The following is a 14,066-nucleotide window of genomic DNA, read 5'->3' as shown; positions in this document are numbered from 1 at the left end:
CCCCCCAAGAGGTTCGAAGACTTTCAAATGAATCAACATTAAGGACAGTGGTAAAATGGCGTAAACGCAAGCTTACAGTCTAGTCTGTATGAAAAAAAAACAAAACAAAAAAAAACAAGGGAATGTAAAATGATTTAAGTTGTGAAATGTTCAGTGTGGAAATGGTAAACTGTTTACGGTAAGTAATGAGGTCTACTTGAAAAGTGAAATGCTTGAATATCTGAAATGTTCTCTTATGATATTCTTAGTTAATTATTGTGTTCTTCTTACAGAGAGATAAACAGATAGATGTTATTTAGTCAGTTTTGTTGATGTAATCCTATTAGAAGAACAACAAACTTTGTGTTGATATGAGTTCATTAGTGCATCAGTTTAATTTCATTTGAGGTTGTTAAGCAGTTAAAATGATGAAGTTTATCTCCATGTTAAGAAAGGAGGATGTAGGATATAGTGCCGCGCACTAACACTGTTCCGGGTTCTCAACAGTGGCGGAGGGTTACACAAGGTGTTCAATGCGAGGCGTCTGGGAACGCACTTGATGCTGCTGTATTCTGGAGCTGAGGCACGCAATAAAGAAGTCATCTCATTACCTTCATTCCGGTCTCCAGTGGTTATAACAAACCATTACACGGCCCACCGGGACGATGCCCGGTATGCCAGATGGCCAGTCCACCCCTGGTAATACCTAATCTGAAATCAGTGTTTCCGAGAAAGTGGCACAGTGCATCCCTTATTGCGGTCATGGTGCAGCTAACAAAAGTACTGTATTATGAATGGCACTGTACATGTCATTCAGTTTGACTGCCTGTGTGTGTTTATGTGTATAACGATTATATGTGTGCATTTTTCTCCCTGTTCTGTCTTAGATTTTTCTGGAAAGCATTCCCTCCCCTCTGATCATGACACTTATTTTACATAAATAAACTTTCTGTCCCTTGAAACATTTCACTCTCTGGGGCCGCCGCCTGTTCAGCGCTGCAGGCCACGACCGTCCCACAGGAACATATCAGACTGGTTAGCGCAAAGACGTCATGGCGCATTCTGCATTTGTTCATCACGTTTTTCCACAAATGTAAAAAATAAATAATGATAATAATACAATATTAAAATACCCCCCTTCTTTACAATCTTTAACAACATGAATTAATCAATAATAATAATAATAATAAAACCAAATTTATTAAACATATGAAGTGAAAAAAACACAGTATGAATTAAGCAATAATAATAACGACAAAAAATTTATAATAATAAGATGATGATGATGAAGAAGAAGAAGAAGGATACTAATAACAATAATGAAAAAAGCAATTACAAACTATGAAGATTAAAATAAAATACATATCCTTCTCAACAAGCTTGAACACAACATTTATTCTTGTTCTTGTTCTTGTTCTTATTCTTATTCTTATTATTTATATTCTTATTCTTATTTATAATGGAAATAGAATAGATAGTATAGATTTAAAAGAGGAGTTAGCCCGATGGATCTCCTCAGGGAGATTGTTCCACAGTTCGTTAAGTGAGAGCAGATGTTTTCCTGAATACTACTCGCACAACTTTATAATAGTTCTCAATGACAGCAAAATACTGTAAAAATAACAAGTCTCTAAATGGCACGTTATTTCCCTTAACCTTCAAAATCTTTTCAGAAATTGAATTTACCCACGGGAGTACATGACAGGAATAAGAACATGAACAACATCCTGATAGTTACAGTCTTTTGCGCAAAAACATACTTAAGATATTCTTTATTTTCTCCTCCAGTTAATTATCCTGTCTGAGAAAATGAATGGATGTTGTGCACAATGTCTCCCTCTGCTGCACAGTAAATGTTATGAAGATAGTTTTTCAAAATTCTTTTAACCACAGAGAGATTACCCTGTATCATGTACATTGAAGTGTTTGACACTAGATCAAAGAGATTCTACACAGTAATACACGTTCTCAGGATGAGTTAACAGACCCTCACAAAATGTCAAAGTCGTAGTCAGAAAAATATGTCTTTATTAGGCTCAAAGCAGCCGGTCCTTTGCATCAGTGGAGAATATCAAAGCAATCAAAGAGTGCAAAAATTTGACATGAATATGCACAAACCATTCTACTAAAGTATTTTTCCTATGTAAAAAGACATTCAATTATTGTATATATCATGATAAAAGCAACTTATAATCAGTGATTTGCGGAATTATATAGTAAAGCATATTTGTCACAGTGAAATGTGATATTAAAAGGTGATAATGAGATGAACATTTTGAGAGATAAGGTGGTCAAGACCTGATGATGTTTTGATTCTGAAAAAAATGGTGGTCACAAAAAAGTATCAAAATAACAGCCATCATCATCATCAAAAGACAAAAAAAGACAAAGTCAAATGAAGCTGTTCTACGCAAGTTTACAATACAGCTGCTACTTTATTCATGATAAATTAATGGTAACGTAAAGTATGTCTTTATTAGTCTCTTAGGAATCAGTCCTCAAACTGAACAACATTTTTATTAGATCATGCAATGGACATGGAGCAGTCACAAATATATGTTTCTTTCACACTCACACACACAAACACACACACACACACACACACACACACACACACACACACACACACAATGGCATCAGTGGGTGGGGTTAAGTATGAGGGGGAAGGTGGGAAATTAACTTTCTATAAACCTGTTTGTTGACAGCACTATTTTACACTGTAGATTTATATTCCAGCTTAACATAACTATAGGGTACAGCTCTTCCTCAAAATATTATCATTACTGTGTTATTAAAATATCTAAATGATGACCCATAAACAACAAATATAATGTCTAATTTTCAGAATTTTTCACAGGAACCTTTAGAATTTGCTATGCATGTGAAAGACGAAGAAACTAAGTTCCCTTTTCTAGCAGAATTGATACATTGTTCCGCCTCTGTGATAGGTTGATTTTATTAGGAAGCTGATTATTGATAAAGATTTAATGGGCAATAAAACCAGTCATAGGGACATAAAAACAAATGGAATTCTTTGATAGTCTTAGAAAGAGTTAACATATTTAAGCTATAAGGACAAAGTCCTGTGAAAAAGGTCAAAGTTTTAAACAAAAAGGGTTAACAAAGTTAAAAACCTTTTTGTTAAAACAGTCAGGATTTCTACCTGCCAGATGAAATAATCTGTGATCTACTGGTATAGTCTGTTTGAGCGGTGTCATTTGGTGATTGATTAGTCATACCTGCAAAGGCCATATAGGGGAGCTCTCGGGCCACGGTGCCATTATCAATGAAGCTGCCGGAGAGGAAACATTGTGTCCAAGCGTCTTTATTGATATCTCCCCTTTTCAGGGTGCAACACTTCTTCAGTATTTCTAGCTTGCTTGTCTCTGTCTGTTGACTTTGTCTTGGTGTAAGAGTGTGTCTATTCCTCCTGGAAGGCAGTCTCCAACAGGTTCAGGATGGACTTGCAGATTTGTTCCTTAAGATCTTTGCCAATGAACACATACAGCAGTGGGTTCAGGCAGCTGTTGAGATAGGCCAGGCAGGCTGCTATAGGGAAACCGATAGTGGTGACGTGATCCAATGTTTTACTCGAGTGGATCGCCGTGTAATTAACCATCTCGATGAGAGCCATGATGTGAAACGGCGCAGAGAACAGGAAGAAAGTGGTGATGATGGCAGCGATGATCTTGAAGGTGCGACTCGATTGGCTGGCCAGGGTGCGGTTCCTCCTGAGACGATGGATGATCACAGAATAACAGGAGATGAGTACAGTGAAGGGGACGACGAATCCCAGGAGGAAGCGGGTGATCATCATGGTCTGAATACGAAACTGTCGCAGCTCATTCAGTGACGGTGTTTCATTGTCGTCAGAAAGGGCAAAGTTACTGAAGCAGTGGACGATGTCTTCATTGTAAGGGTCTGACACGGTGCCCCTGTAGATGAAGTATGGAGCGCTGAGAATCAGAGCCAGTATCCAAACAACCAGACTCACGCAGGAAGCCTTGCGTACACTTCGATGGTTCTGGGCCCAGACGGGCCACACCACAGACACACATCTGTCCACACTGATCACCACCAGGAAGTAGACACTGGCGAACATGTTCAAGAATATTAGAAGGCTTCTGAGTCTGCACATAAAATTGCCAAAAGGCCAGTGGAAATCCAGAGCGATGTATGTCACACTCAGGGGAAGGAACGACGTGAAGAGTAAGTCGGCCACGGCGAGATTGAGGAACCAAACAGTGTTAATGGTTTTCTTCATCTTGAACCCGGTCACCCAGATAACCATTCCATTCATGAACACACCAAAAACAAAGGCCAGGGACAAAAAAATGAGAATCATGATTTTGAGAGACTGTTCCAGCTCAGCCTGTTCGTCCTTGTCGTCATTGTCTTCATACAAGGAGTTGTTTCTTCCAGTGATGTTTGATGTGTTCATGGCGTAGAAAGGGGTAGCAGTCATTAGCTCCATTATTGTCTTTGAGCCTGACTCAAAAACAAAACATTTAAATGTTAACCTAGAGTCCAATAGCAATCCATAATTAATACAGGAGATTAAAATGTACCTCATTTGAAAACTGGAATTCAAAATCAGGACATTCATTCCACAAAAAATAAATGACTTCACTTATGTCAGTTCCTCTAAAAGGCCTTGGGAGGATGCTGTCTGCAGGGGCATGACTTGAACTCTGTATTAATGGGGTAACAACAATAATGACCTGCTGCTTCACAACCTTATCATGACCCTCAAAAGACAATAAGACAGATCTTATAAGAAACCAACTTCCACACGCAAGAAAAGAACGAAAAAAGCTCTCTTTAAGCTCTGCACCACATATAAACTGCACACCAGGTTCTCCTGAGTGAATTCAACATCAGATCAACAGAACTTTGAAATAAAAAATCTAAACCACAGATAATAAACCCCCCCAAAAAATCCACCTCATGTACTTAATTACTTAAGCTAATTAAAACCTTACAGGGATGTTTTTATAGGTCAAACTTGATAACCTGGATCCTTCTATAATCTTCCTGACAGCCTTAGATGCGCACACACACACACACACACACACAGACACACACACACACACGCACACACCTAACATTTGTTTCCTGGAGACTTACTCTACATTTTACCCTACTACAAACATGTCTTAACCACAAAAATGTATCTATTTTTTTGTGTCCATAAAGATATAAATTCCCCATTGTGTCACTGTGTGATCATATTTACATCCAAACACATACAGCAGGCGTTATGTACATAAATGTACATCCACATTTTTTGGGGGGGGAAGTAGTTGTCAAACCAGAAAGGCAGCAAATATTCAAAAAATAATGAATGCTTTATTATTCAAATCAAACATAAGATGTATATCTTGGTCTAATAATTTGGTGTGATAATTCCTTTTCACCACTTAAGCTCATGTTAACTGGCAAATGTAACGTACCTTTCTCTAAGTCCCGCGGTCTGTTGAGGATGAATCTGCAGCAGAAGTTTCCCTGATCAAACTCTGACAGGTCAATATAATCTGCCCTGTGTTGTAATATGTCACTGCCACTGAAGAGGAACCACAAGTGGCCCATACACAAGAAACTCCTCCCAGCCATCAAATCTCATGCACAAGCTCACACTTGCACGGTTTGCGATATGTAATTGATATTTTTATGTAGACTAAATGAATGTCTTCACTGAAACCTGAGCTGCATGATGTATATTATGATAATCTTACAGTTCTGCAACTTTAAAATACATGATGCTCCTTGTTGTTTTGTGTTGACAGTGTGAAACAGCATCTATGTAGTCTTACATCATTTACTATCCCCTCACTTCACCCCGCCCTGCACCACTAGAAATTCACATCAGCATCTGTCAGTAACTCAAGGCTGCCAAACAGTTGGAAGAGAATCTGACTCCGTGCTGAAGCTGGACCTGCAGACCATCTGTAGATCCATTCATGACATCTGAAGTGGGAATATATTTGACACACTCTAATGAGAGCAACTGAACACGTGTTGATTGATGTTGTCATGCATCCTGTTTTGTACGGTTTATCAGATATGAATACATTATGCTGTCCCTGTACGGAAGCGTATTGCATTCACTTGAAAAAATGAAAAACTCTGTTCCGAGAAATTCACATCATTATCTGATTCCGAGATAAAATCTCAGAATTTGGTTTTATACATTTTCATTAAAAAAAAAAGAAAAAGTAAAAAGGTTCCGTTTTCCTGAGATAATTGTAATCTAGTATTTTGCTTAAGTTACATTGTCCGTGGATGTTTCGCATAGAGTCCTTGTTCAGCGTGCTACATGTAACTGTTGCACTCTTAGACAGTCTTTTGTTTGGCAACGTTCCTTGTATTAGCGCCATGATGTATAGTGTCGCCTAAAACTGTCAGACTCTCCTTCTGTATAAATAACAGTGAACTACAAAGGACTAACCAAAATTAGAATTATGGACAAAATGAAAAACAATATTTCCTTTATCTATCTATAAAATTCATAATAGGTACTATACATAATCATTTTGTGCAGTATTTATAAAACGTTATTATATTGTTATGGTCGGAATTTCGGAGATAATTATCTCAGAAAAACACATTTTAAATGTTTTCAAGTGAATGCAATACACTTCCATTGTTTCTGAATATTTATACAAATGACTGATGATTTGTCCACTTCCTGACCAGTAACAGTCACCGATTTGCAGCCTTTCCTAATACAAAAATATTTATTACAGTATTTTAAAGTGATAGTCTGAGATTCAGATTACGACATAGAAAAGTGTGCTATTACAGTTATTTCCATTCAATTACTCAGCAACAACTTTGAGAACTGATTGATTCTTGCTTTGGAAATGTGAGTTAATGTATTTTTGTTAATGATGAAGTTAAAATCACACGATTCATTTAAAATGTTGAGAGGTTAGCACAACATGCATGTACTCAGGGTAGGGGGCACAGACATTAAAGTATCCCATCTAAAACCACTAACAATGATCCAAAGATCAAACGAAACATTAAAATGCAAGTTAAAAATAACCACAACAATCTGATGGTAACATAGTTCTTTGTCAAGCCCTCATCCTTATGAGGGTTGTCCAGTCCTTATCCAGTCCTTATGCTGAATAACATGTTTATCAAAGCATGCAGTTGGCATGTAGCAGTCAAAAGTCAGCTCACACACACACACACACACACACACATACACACACACACACACACACACACACAAACACACACACTTGTATAATCCTCAGTGATGGGCCAACACTATTTAACACTAGATGCTATTTTCAGTTAAACCTGTTCCATACGTCCCTTATTACTGTGTTTTGTAGGTCATGTGACTGCGTATTTAATGATAAAAAAAGAGTCTCTGATCATGGCTTATAAACTCATAGTTTCATTGCTTGCTGTCATTGATGCAACAGACGGATGAAGACATCAAAATCCAACAATTGAGTTTATGAGACATGAGAAACACAACGTCCCTTACATCAACCACATGTTACAACATCTTTGTCATGTTTGTGTTGCACAAATTTAGCCATAAACTAATCTAATACCTAATCTGAAATTAGTGTTTCCGATAAAGTGGCAAAATACATCCCTTATAGCTGTCATGGTTCAGCTAACAAAAGTACTGTATAATGAATGGCACTGTACATGTCATTCAGTTTGACTGCCTGTGTGTGTTTATGTGTATAACGGATAAATATGTGCATTTTTCTCCCTGTTGTGTCTTAGATTTTTCTGGAGAGCATTCACTTCCCTCTGATTATGACACTTATTTCACTTAAATAAACTTTATTGTCCCTTGAAACATTTCACTCTCTGGGGCCGTCGCCTGTTCAGCGCTGCAGGCCACGACCGTCCCACAGGAACATATCAGACTGGTTGCGCAATGACGTCATGGCGCATTCTGCATATGTTCATCACGTTTTTTCCACAAATGTATAATAACAATAATAATAATAATAATAATAATAATAATAATAATAAAAAATTAAATACCCCCCTTCTTTGCAATCTTTAACAACATGAATTAATCAATAATAATAAAGATAATAATAATACCAAATAATAAAACATATGAAGATTAAAATAACACAATATGAATTAATCAATACAGTTTTTCACAATTGTTAACACACGTTTTTCAAAACAATAACGGCTTTCTCAAAACTGCACACACAAAACTGAAAACCTCACACACAAAATGCTAAACCTGACACTCCCTTTGCAAGATGACTCTTTGCCATCAAATCTCTTACCTGTTCACAAAATGGAACTCGTGTTTTCATTTGGTACACACAGCCATATTTTCAAATGACACACACATACCATTCATTGGGAACACACAACTAAGCATTTGCTTGCACACTACCAAGCATTTACAGCACACTGAAGTGCAAAATTGAAAACACAATCATCAAAAGTGAACACACCATATGAATGAATGAGCCATTTCTCCTTTTGTAAAATGTCTCAGTTTAGGCCTACTTTTTTCATAGTCAAACATAAAACAGTACACAAATATGCAGCATAAAACGGTTTATTTCGGTACACACAGAGAACAGTACAGAACTGTAAACCGGCCTACTCACCCCCCCCCCCCCTTCACAAAAATTACAGTTTTTCACAATCGTTAACACACGTTTTTCAAAACAATAACGGCTTTCTCAAAACTGCACACAGAAAACTAAAAACCTCACACACAATGCTGAAAGGCCTCGACACTCACGTCGCCACAGGCCTCCTCCATGGCCTGGAGCAGTGGGACCCGGTCCTGTGGGTTCCGTTCATATACCTTCCACCTCCAAGCTGAAAATAATTCCTCAATGGGATTCAGGAAAGGAGAATAAGGTGGAGGGTATAGAATGGAAAAATGTGGGTGGTCCTGGAACCACTCCCGCACTTGAAAGCTCACATTGTCCCGGATGAAAACGTGATGGATCCACTGTGGGTCATCTGTCCGGTCAGGTGGTACCAGCAGGTCATGCAGGCCATCCAGGAAGACGAGGAGACGGGCAGCGTTGATGCTTTGAGATTTTACTTGAGAAGTGTGTGCAACAACTGAACATTGTGTGTAGTGTTTTGACAACAAGGTGATGTGTAATTGACATCAGAGTGTAAACAAGGAAAGTCAGAGTCTAATGCAGATAAGGAAGTGTGAAGTAGTGCCAAATTGGGTCGAGCGATTGGTACATGAAGTGAAGGTTGTGCAAATTGTGCCGAATTTTCGCTTTTTGTGTGTTAACAACTGAGAAAAACTGTAATAACAACGACAAAAAAAGAATAATAAGATGAAGAAGAAGAAGAAGAAGAAGAAGAAGAAGAAGAAGAAGAAGAAGAAGAAGAAGAAGAAGGATACTAATAAAAAATACACATCTTTTAACACCAGAGGGATTGCTCTGTATCTTGTCTTTATTATGCTCACAGGAGCCGGTCCTTTGCATCTGTGGAGAATATCGAAGCAATCAAAGAGTCCAAAAATTTCAGATTAATTCTTACATTTTTTCTCAAGTAAAAATCTCAAAGCATCAACCTACAACACACAAATACTCAAATCTCTAAACATTCAGGTCTGTTGAGCAATTTCACAGCATTTGAACAGCCGAACAGGAGACTGAAACTGTAGATATGGTTCGTGAGAACAACTCTATCACACTCAGACAAATAAAAACTAGGATCCTGGCTGACCATGCTACATTTAGAAACGTCCAGACCGTCATTGGACTGTATTCTTCATAGGAATGCCATGCTGATGAAACAAGTGTTCAGGGTCCCATTTGAACGGAACACAGCCATCAAGGAGTTATGGTGAGAGTTTGTGCTTGTAAGTACCAACATTCAGCACTGACACATGCATGTATTGTACCTGTAATCCAATATTGTTCCTTTTCTACAGTGTCTCACTGTAGCCCACTGTGTTGACCTCTCTGTGTCCATACTGTAACTTGCATTCTCATGCTGATCCAGGAGCATGACACAGCTCATGTGTTGTACCAGAACATCTTTATTGATGATGTGGGATTCAACCTGGTGAAGAGGAGGTGACGGCGCAGAAACGTCATTGGCCAGCGGGCCATTGTTGAGGCCCCCGGCCAGCGTGTCCCGGGAACATCACAATGTGTGCTGTAATGAATCACCATGGGATGTTGCACCGTCATGCCCACCTAGGGGCCTATAACGCTGCCCGTCTCCTCGTCTTCCTGGATGGCCTGCATGACCTGCTGGTACCACCTGACCAGACAGATGACCCACAGTGGATCAATCACGTTGTCATCTGGGACAATGTGAGCTTTCAAGTGCGGGAGTGGTTCCAGGACCACCCACATGTTTCCATTCTATACCCTCCACCTTATTCTCCTTTCCTGAATCCCATTGAGGAATTATTTTCAGCTTGGAGGTGGAAGGTATATGAACGGAACCCACAGGACCGGGTCCCACTGCTCCAGGCCATGGAGGAGGCCTGTGGCGACGTGAGTGTCGAGGCCTGTCAGCATTGTGTGTGAGGTTTTTAGTTTTCTGTGTGCAGTTTTGAGAAAGCCGTTATTGTTTTGAAAAACGTGTGTTAACGATTGTGAAAAACTGTAATTTTTGTGAAAGGGGGGGGGGGGGGGGTTGAGTAGGCCGGTTTACAGTACTGTACTGTTCTCTATGTGTACCGAAATAAACCTTTTTATGCTGCATATTTGTGTACTGTTTTATGTTTGACTATGAAAAAAGTAGGCCTAAACTGAGACATTTTACAAAAGGAGAAATGGCTCATTCATTCATATGGTGTGTTCCATTTTGATGATTGTGTTTTCAATTTTGCACTTCAGTGTGCTGTAAATGCTTGATAGTGTGCAAGCAAATGCTTAGTTGTGTGTTCCCAATGAATGGTATGTGTGTGTCATTTGAAAATATGGCTATGTGTACCAAATGAAAACACGAGTTCCACTTTGTGAACAGGTAAGAGATTTGATGGCAAAGAGTCATCTTTCATAATACTCTCCAAACACCTATAAAACAATATTTTAAAAGGATCCAGAAGAATCTAGGTGTTATAAGTTTTTCGTTGTGTATTAAAAATTGTAAATTAATCTACAAGTTAATAAAATTGACATTAATATCTTAACTAATTCATTAATAATTTGCTTTTTTTTGGCAGAGAAAACATGATATGCTCATTACCTATTAACACAGCATAATGTAAAAGAATAATCATAATAAAGGATCAAGGTACAGAAAGATGATTCTGAATATTTATACAAAATGCTTGATGTCCACTTCCTGACCACGTAACAGCCACTGATTTGCTGCCTTTCCTAATACAAACATATTAATTACAGTTTTTAAAGTGATTATGTGATGAAGATTACAAGTGAGAAAAAGGGTTAAGTCTAAATAATATTTTAATAATATAAATAATGGTTTACAACAAGTGTCACAATAACAGTCATCATCATCATGTATGGACTTGTCAAAGAGTTTTTAACCCACTGTAGGGTTAAAAAAGGCAAAAATAAACAATTATCATTTACAATGTTTACATAAAAATGGATCTTTGATACAGAGGTTCAGATTATGAGACAGAAAAGTGTGCTATTACAGTTGTTTCCATTCAATTAATCAGCAACAACTTTGAGAACTGATTGATTCTTGCTTTGGAAATGTGAGTATTTGTATTTTTGTCCATGATGAAGGTAAACTGACAAGATGCATTTAAGGGTTTCAGGGTGGGGGGCACAGGCATTAAATTGTCCCATCTAAAAACGAATAGCAATGATCCAAAGCTCAAACGAAACATTAAAATGCAAATTCAAAATAACCACAGCAATCTCGTGGTAACATAGTTCTTTGGCAAGCCCTCATGTCCTAATGCTGATTAACATGTTTATCAAAGCATGCAGACACACACACACACAAACACACACGCACACACACTGTCAATGTATTTTATCATGTACACAAGTAAAGGCGTAAGTGGGTTGGGTGCGAGGGGAAGTTAGGAAATGAACATTGTATAATCCTCAGTGATGGGCAAACACTATTTAACACTAGATGCTATTTTCAGTTAAACCTGTTCCATACGTCCCTTATTACTGTGTTTTGTAGGTCATGTGACTGCATATTTAATGATAAAAAAGAGTCTCTGATCATGGCTTATAAACGCCTCGTTTCATTGCTTGCTGTCTTTGATGCAACATATGGATGAAGACATCAAAATCAACATATGGAGTCTATGAGACAGATGACAAACACAATGTTCCCTTTTATCAACCACATGTTACAACATCTCTGTCATGTTTGTGTTGCACAAATTTAGCCATAAACTAATGTAATACCTGTTCTGAAATTATTGTTTCCGATAAAGTGGCACAGTGCATCCCTTACAGCTGTCATGGTGCAGCTAACAAAAATACTAATGTTTCACTTGAGTGGATCGCCGTCTGATAAACCAGCTGGATTACAGTCATGCTGTAAAACTGCGCCCAGCCCAACAAGAAAGTGGTGATGACGGCAGCGATGATCTTGAAGGAGCAATTCGATTGGCTGGCCAGGGTGCGGTTCCTCCTGAGACGATGGATGATGACGGCATAGCAGGAGACGATGACGGTGAAGGGGACGACGAATCCCAGGAGGAAGCAGGTTCCCTTAACCACATGTTACAACATCTCTGTCGTGTTTGTGTTGCACAAATTTAGCCATAAACTTATGTAATACCCATGGGTGGACTGGGACAAAAATTCAGCCCTGGCATTGTCTGTCCAGACCAGCCCACTACATTATCAGCGGACACCACATAGAAGTCCACAAATCTCGCGGCGTCTTCTCTCATGCATACTACTGTTACCACCTATCTCAAAGATGGCAACAAGAAGGGAGGCCACACACAAACCTCTCAAGCCAAAAGTAAATTTATTTCACTCCAAATCAAGATAGCTCTAACTACGTAGTGGGATGTGTAAAATATGTTACGCGTCAGTGGTGTTAACAGTGTTTGGATGTGTGAAAATAAGGTGTGATGTATGTTGTAAGGTGCAGAAGCAAAGAAAAACAAAGGCTGAGGGCCCCATGCCCCTGGAAGCAGCCTTTAGATCTGCAGCTGAAGCCCAGCCCAAAAGGGCAGGCCCAGGGTGACACCCCTGCCAGCTCTACCTGTGTCTGGAAAACAACTCCTCAGACTCTCACATGTCAAGTGGTCAACCTGAGAAGGACATGGATACATTATAATGTCTCTAATCATCACAAATTAAGTATGATTTCATAAAACATAAAAAATGATAAACTCACCAGACTACAGGAGACTCAACAGACAAACTTTGGTACAGTGAAGGCAGAGAGTGGAGGCAGACAGAGAGCAAGGCCTCGAACATGGATAGAGGGCGAACAACTCCTCAGGCTCTCACATGTCAAGTGGTCAACCTGAGAAGGACATGGATACATTATAATGTCTGAAAAATAAAGAAAATGTTTTCCTCTGTCCTGCACCTAGAGTTGAGAACTTTTTGGATGTGTGTTTCTTTTAAAACCTTTTGAAAATTATTATAATTATGAAGAATGAATTTATACATTAAAAAATACATGATAAACTTACCAAATTCTAACAGTGGTCCCAAATGTCCACATATAAAACAGAGGGAGAACGACTCCTCAAATATATCACAACAACCTGTAATGGAGAATAATTGATCATTTAGTGTACATGATCACACCATTAAGGATCAACACATAAGCACAATAAAACTTGTGTGATAATAACAATAATATTAAATATTTCTCACCTTATCAGTGGAACATTTACACACAAATTATACCTATTAAATAGTTATCACCTCAATAAACAATAAATTAATTAAAAGATTACAATAAATTCAATGGCAAATATTTAAAATTAAACTAATTATTTTTACTTTACTTGTAATCTGTTTTCAATACAACTTGATTCTGCATCTCTATTTACAGCTCAGCAATGGCAACAGTAAACGACGTTAGCAGCTCTTAGCTAGCTTAGCTAAATCATCTGAACAATAATAACCCATAATAGCACAATTCGGCATTTTAAAACAAAATCAAAAACGTTTTCT

The 14,066-nt window shown here is 38.3% G+C and overlaps 1 protein-coding gene across 1 annotated transcript; it reads right to left on the bottom strand.

Moving 5' to 3' along the window:
* Nucleotides 1-1,160: 1,160 nt before the first annotated feature.
* On the bottom strand, nucleotides 1,161-5,518 carry LOC128449004 (chemerin-like receptor 1). The gene is made up of 2 exons (XM_053431955.1): nucleotides 5,433-5,518; nucleotides 1,161-4,467 (listed from the first exon to the last, which is right to left on the bottom strand). The coding sequence occupies exon 2, from the start codon at nucleotides 4,451-4,453 to the stop codon at nucleotides 3,401-3,403; it is 1,053 nt and encodes a 350-aa protein (XP_053287930.1). The 5' UTR covers nucleotides 4,454-4,467; nucleotides 5,433-5,518; the 3' UTR covers nucleotides 1,161-3,400.
* Between the last annotated feature and the right edge of the window lie 8,548 nt (nucleotides 5,519-14,066).

The sequence above is a fragment of the Pleuronectes platessa genome, chromosome 10 (assembly GCF_947347685.1).
Source record: "Pleuronectes platessa chromosome 10, fPlePla1.1, whole genome shotgun sequence".
NCBI classification, from domain to species: Eukaryota; Metazoa; Chordata; class Actinopteri; order Pleuronectiformes; family Pleuronectidae; genus Pleuronectes; species Pleuronectes platessa.
This window is presented reverse-complemented; position numbering and strand designations above follow the sequence as displayed.

Bases quoted from the DNA above. Each gene is read 5' to 3' on its own strand.
- LOC128449004 (XM_053431955.1), bottom strand. From the start codon at position 4,453: ATGGAGCTAATGACTGCTACCCCTTTCTACGCCATGAACACATCAAAC.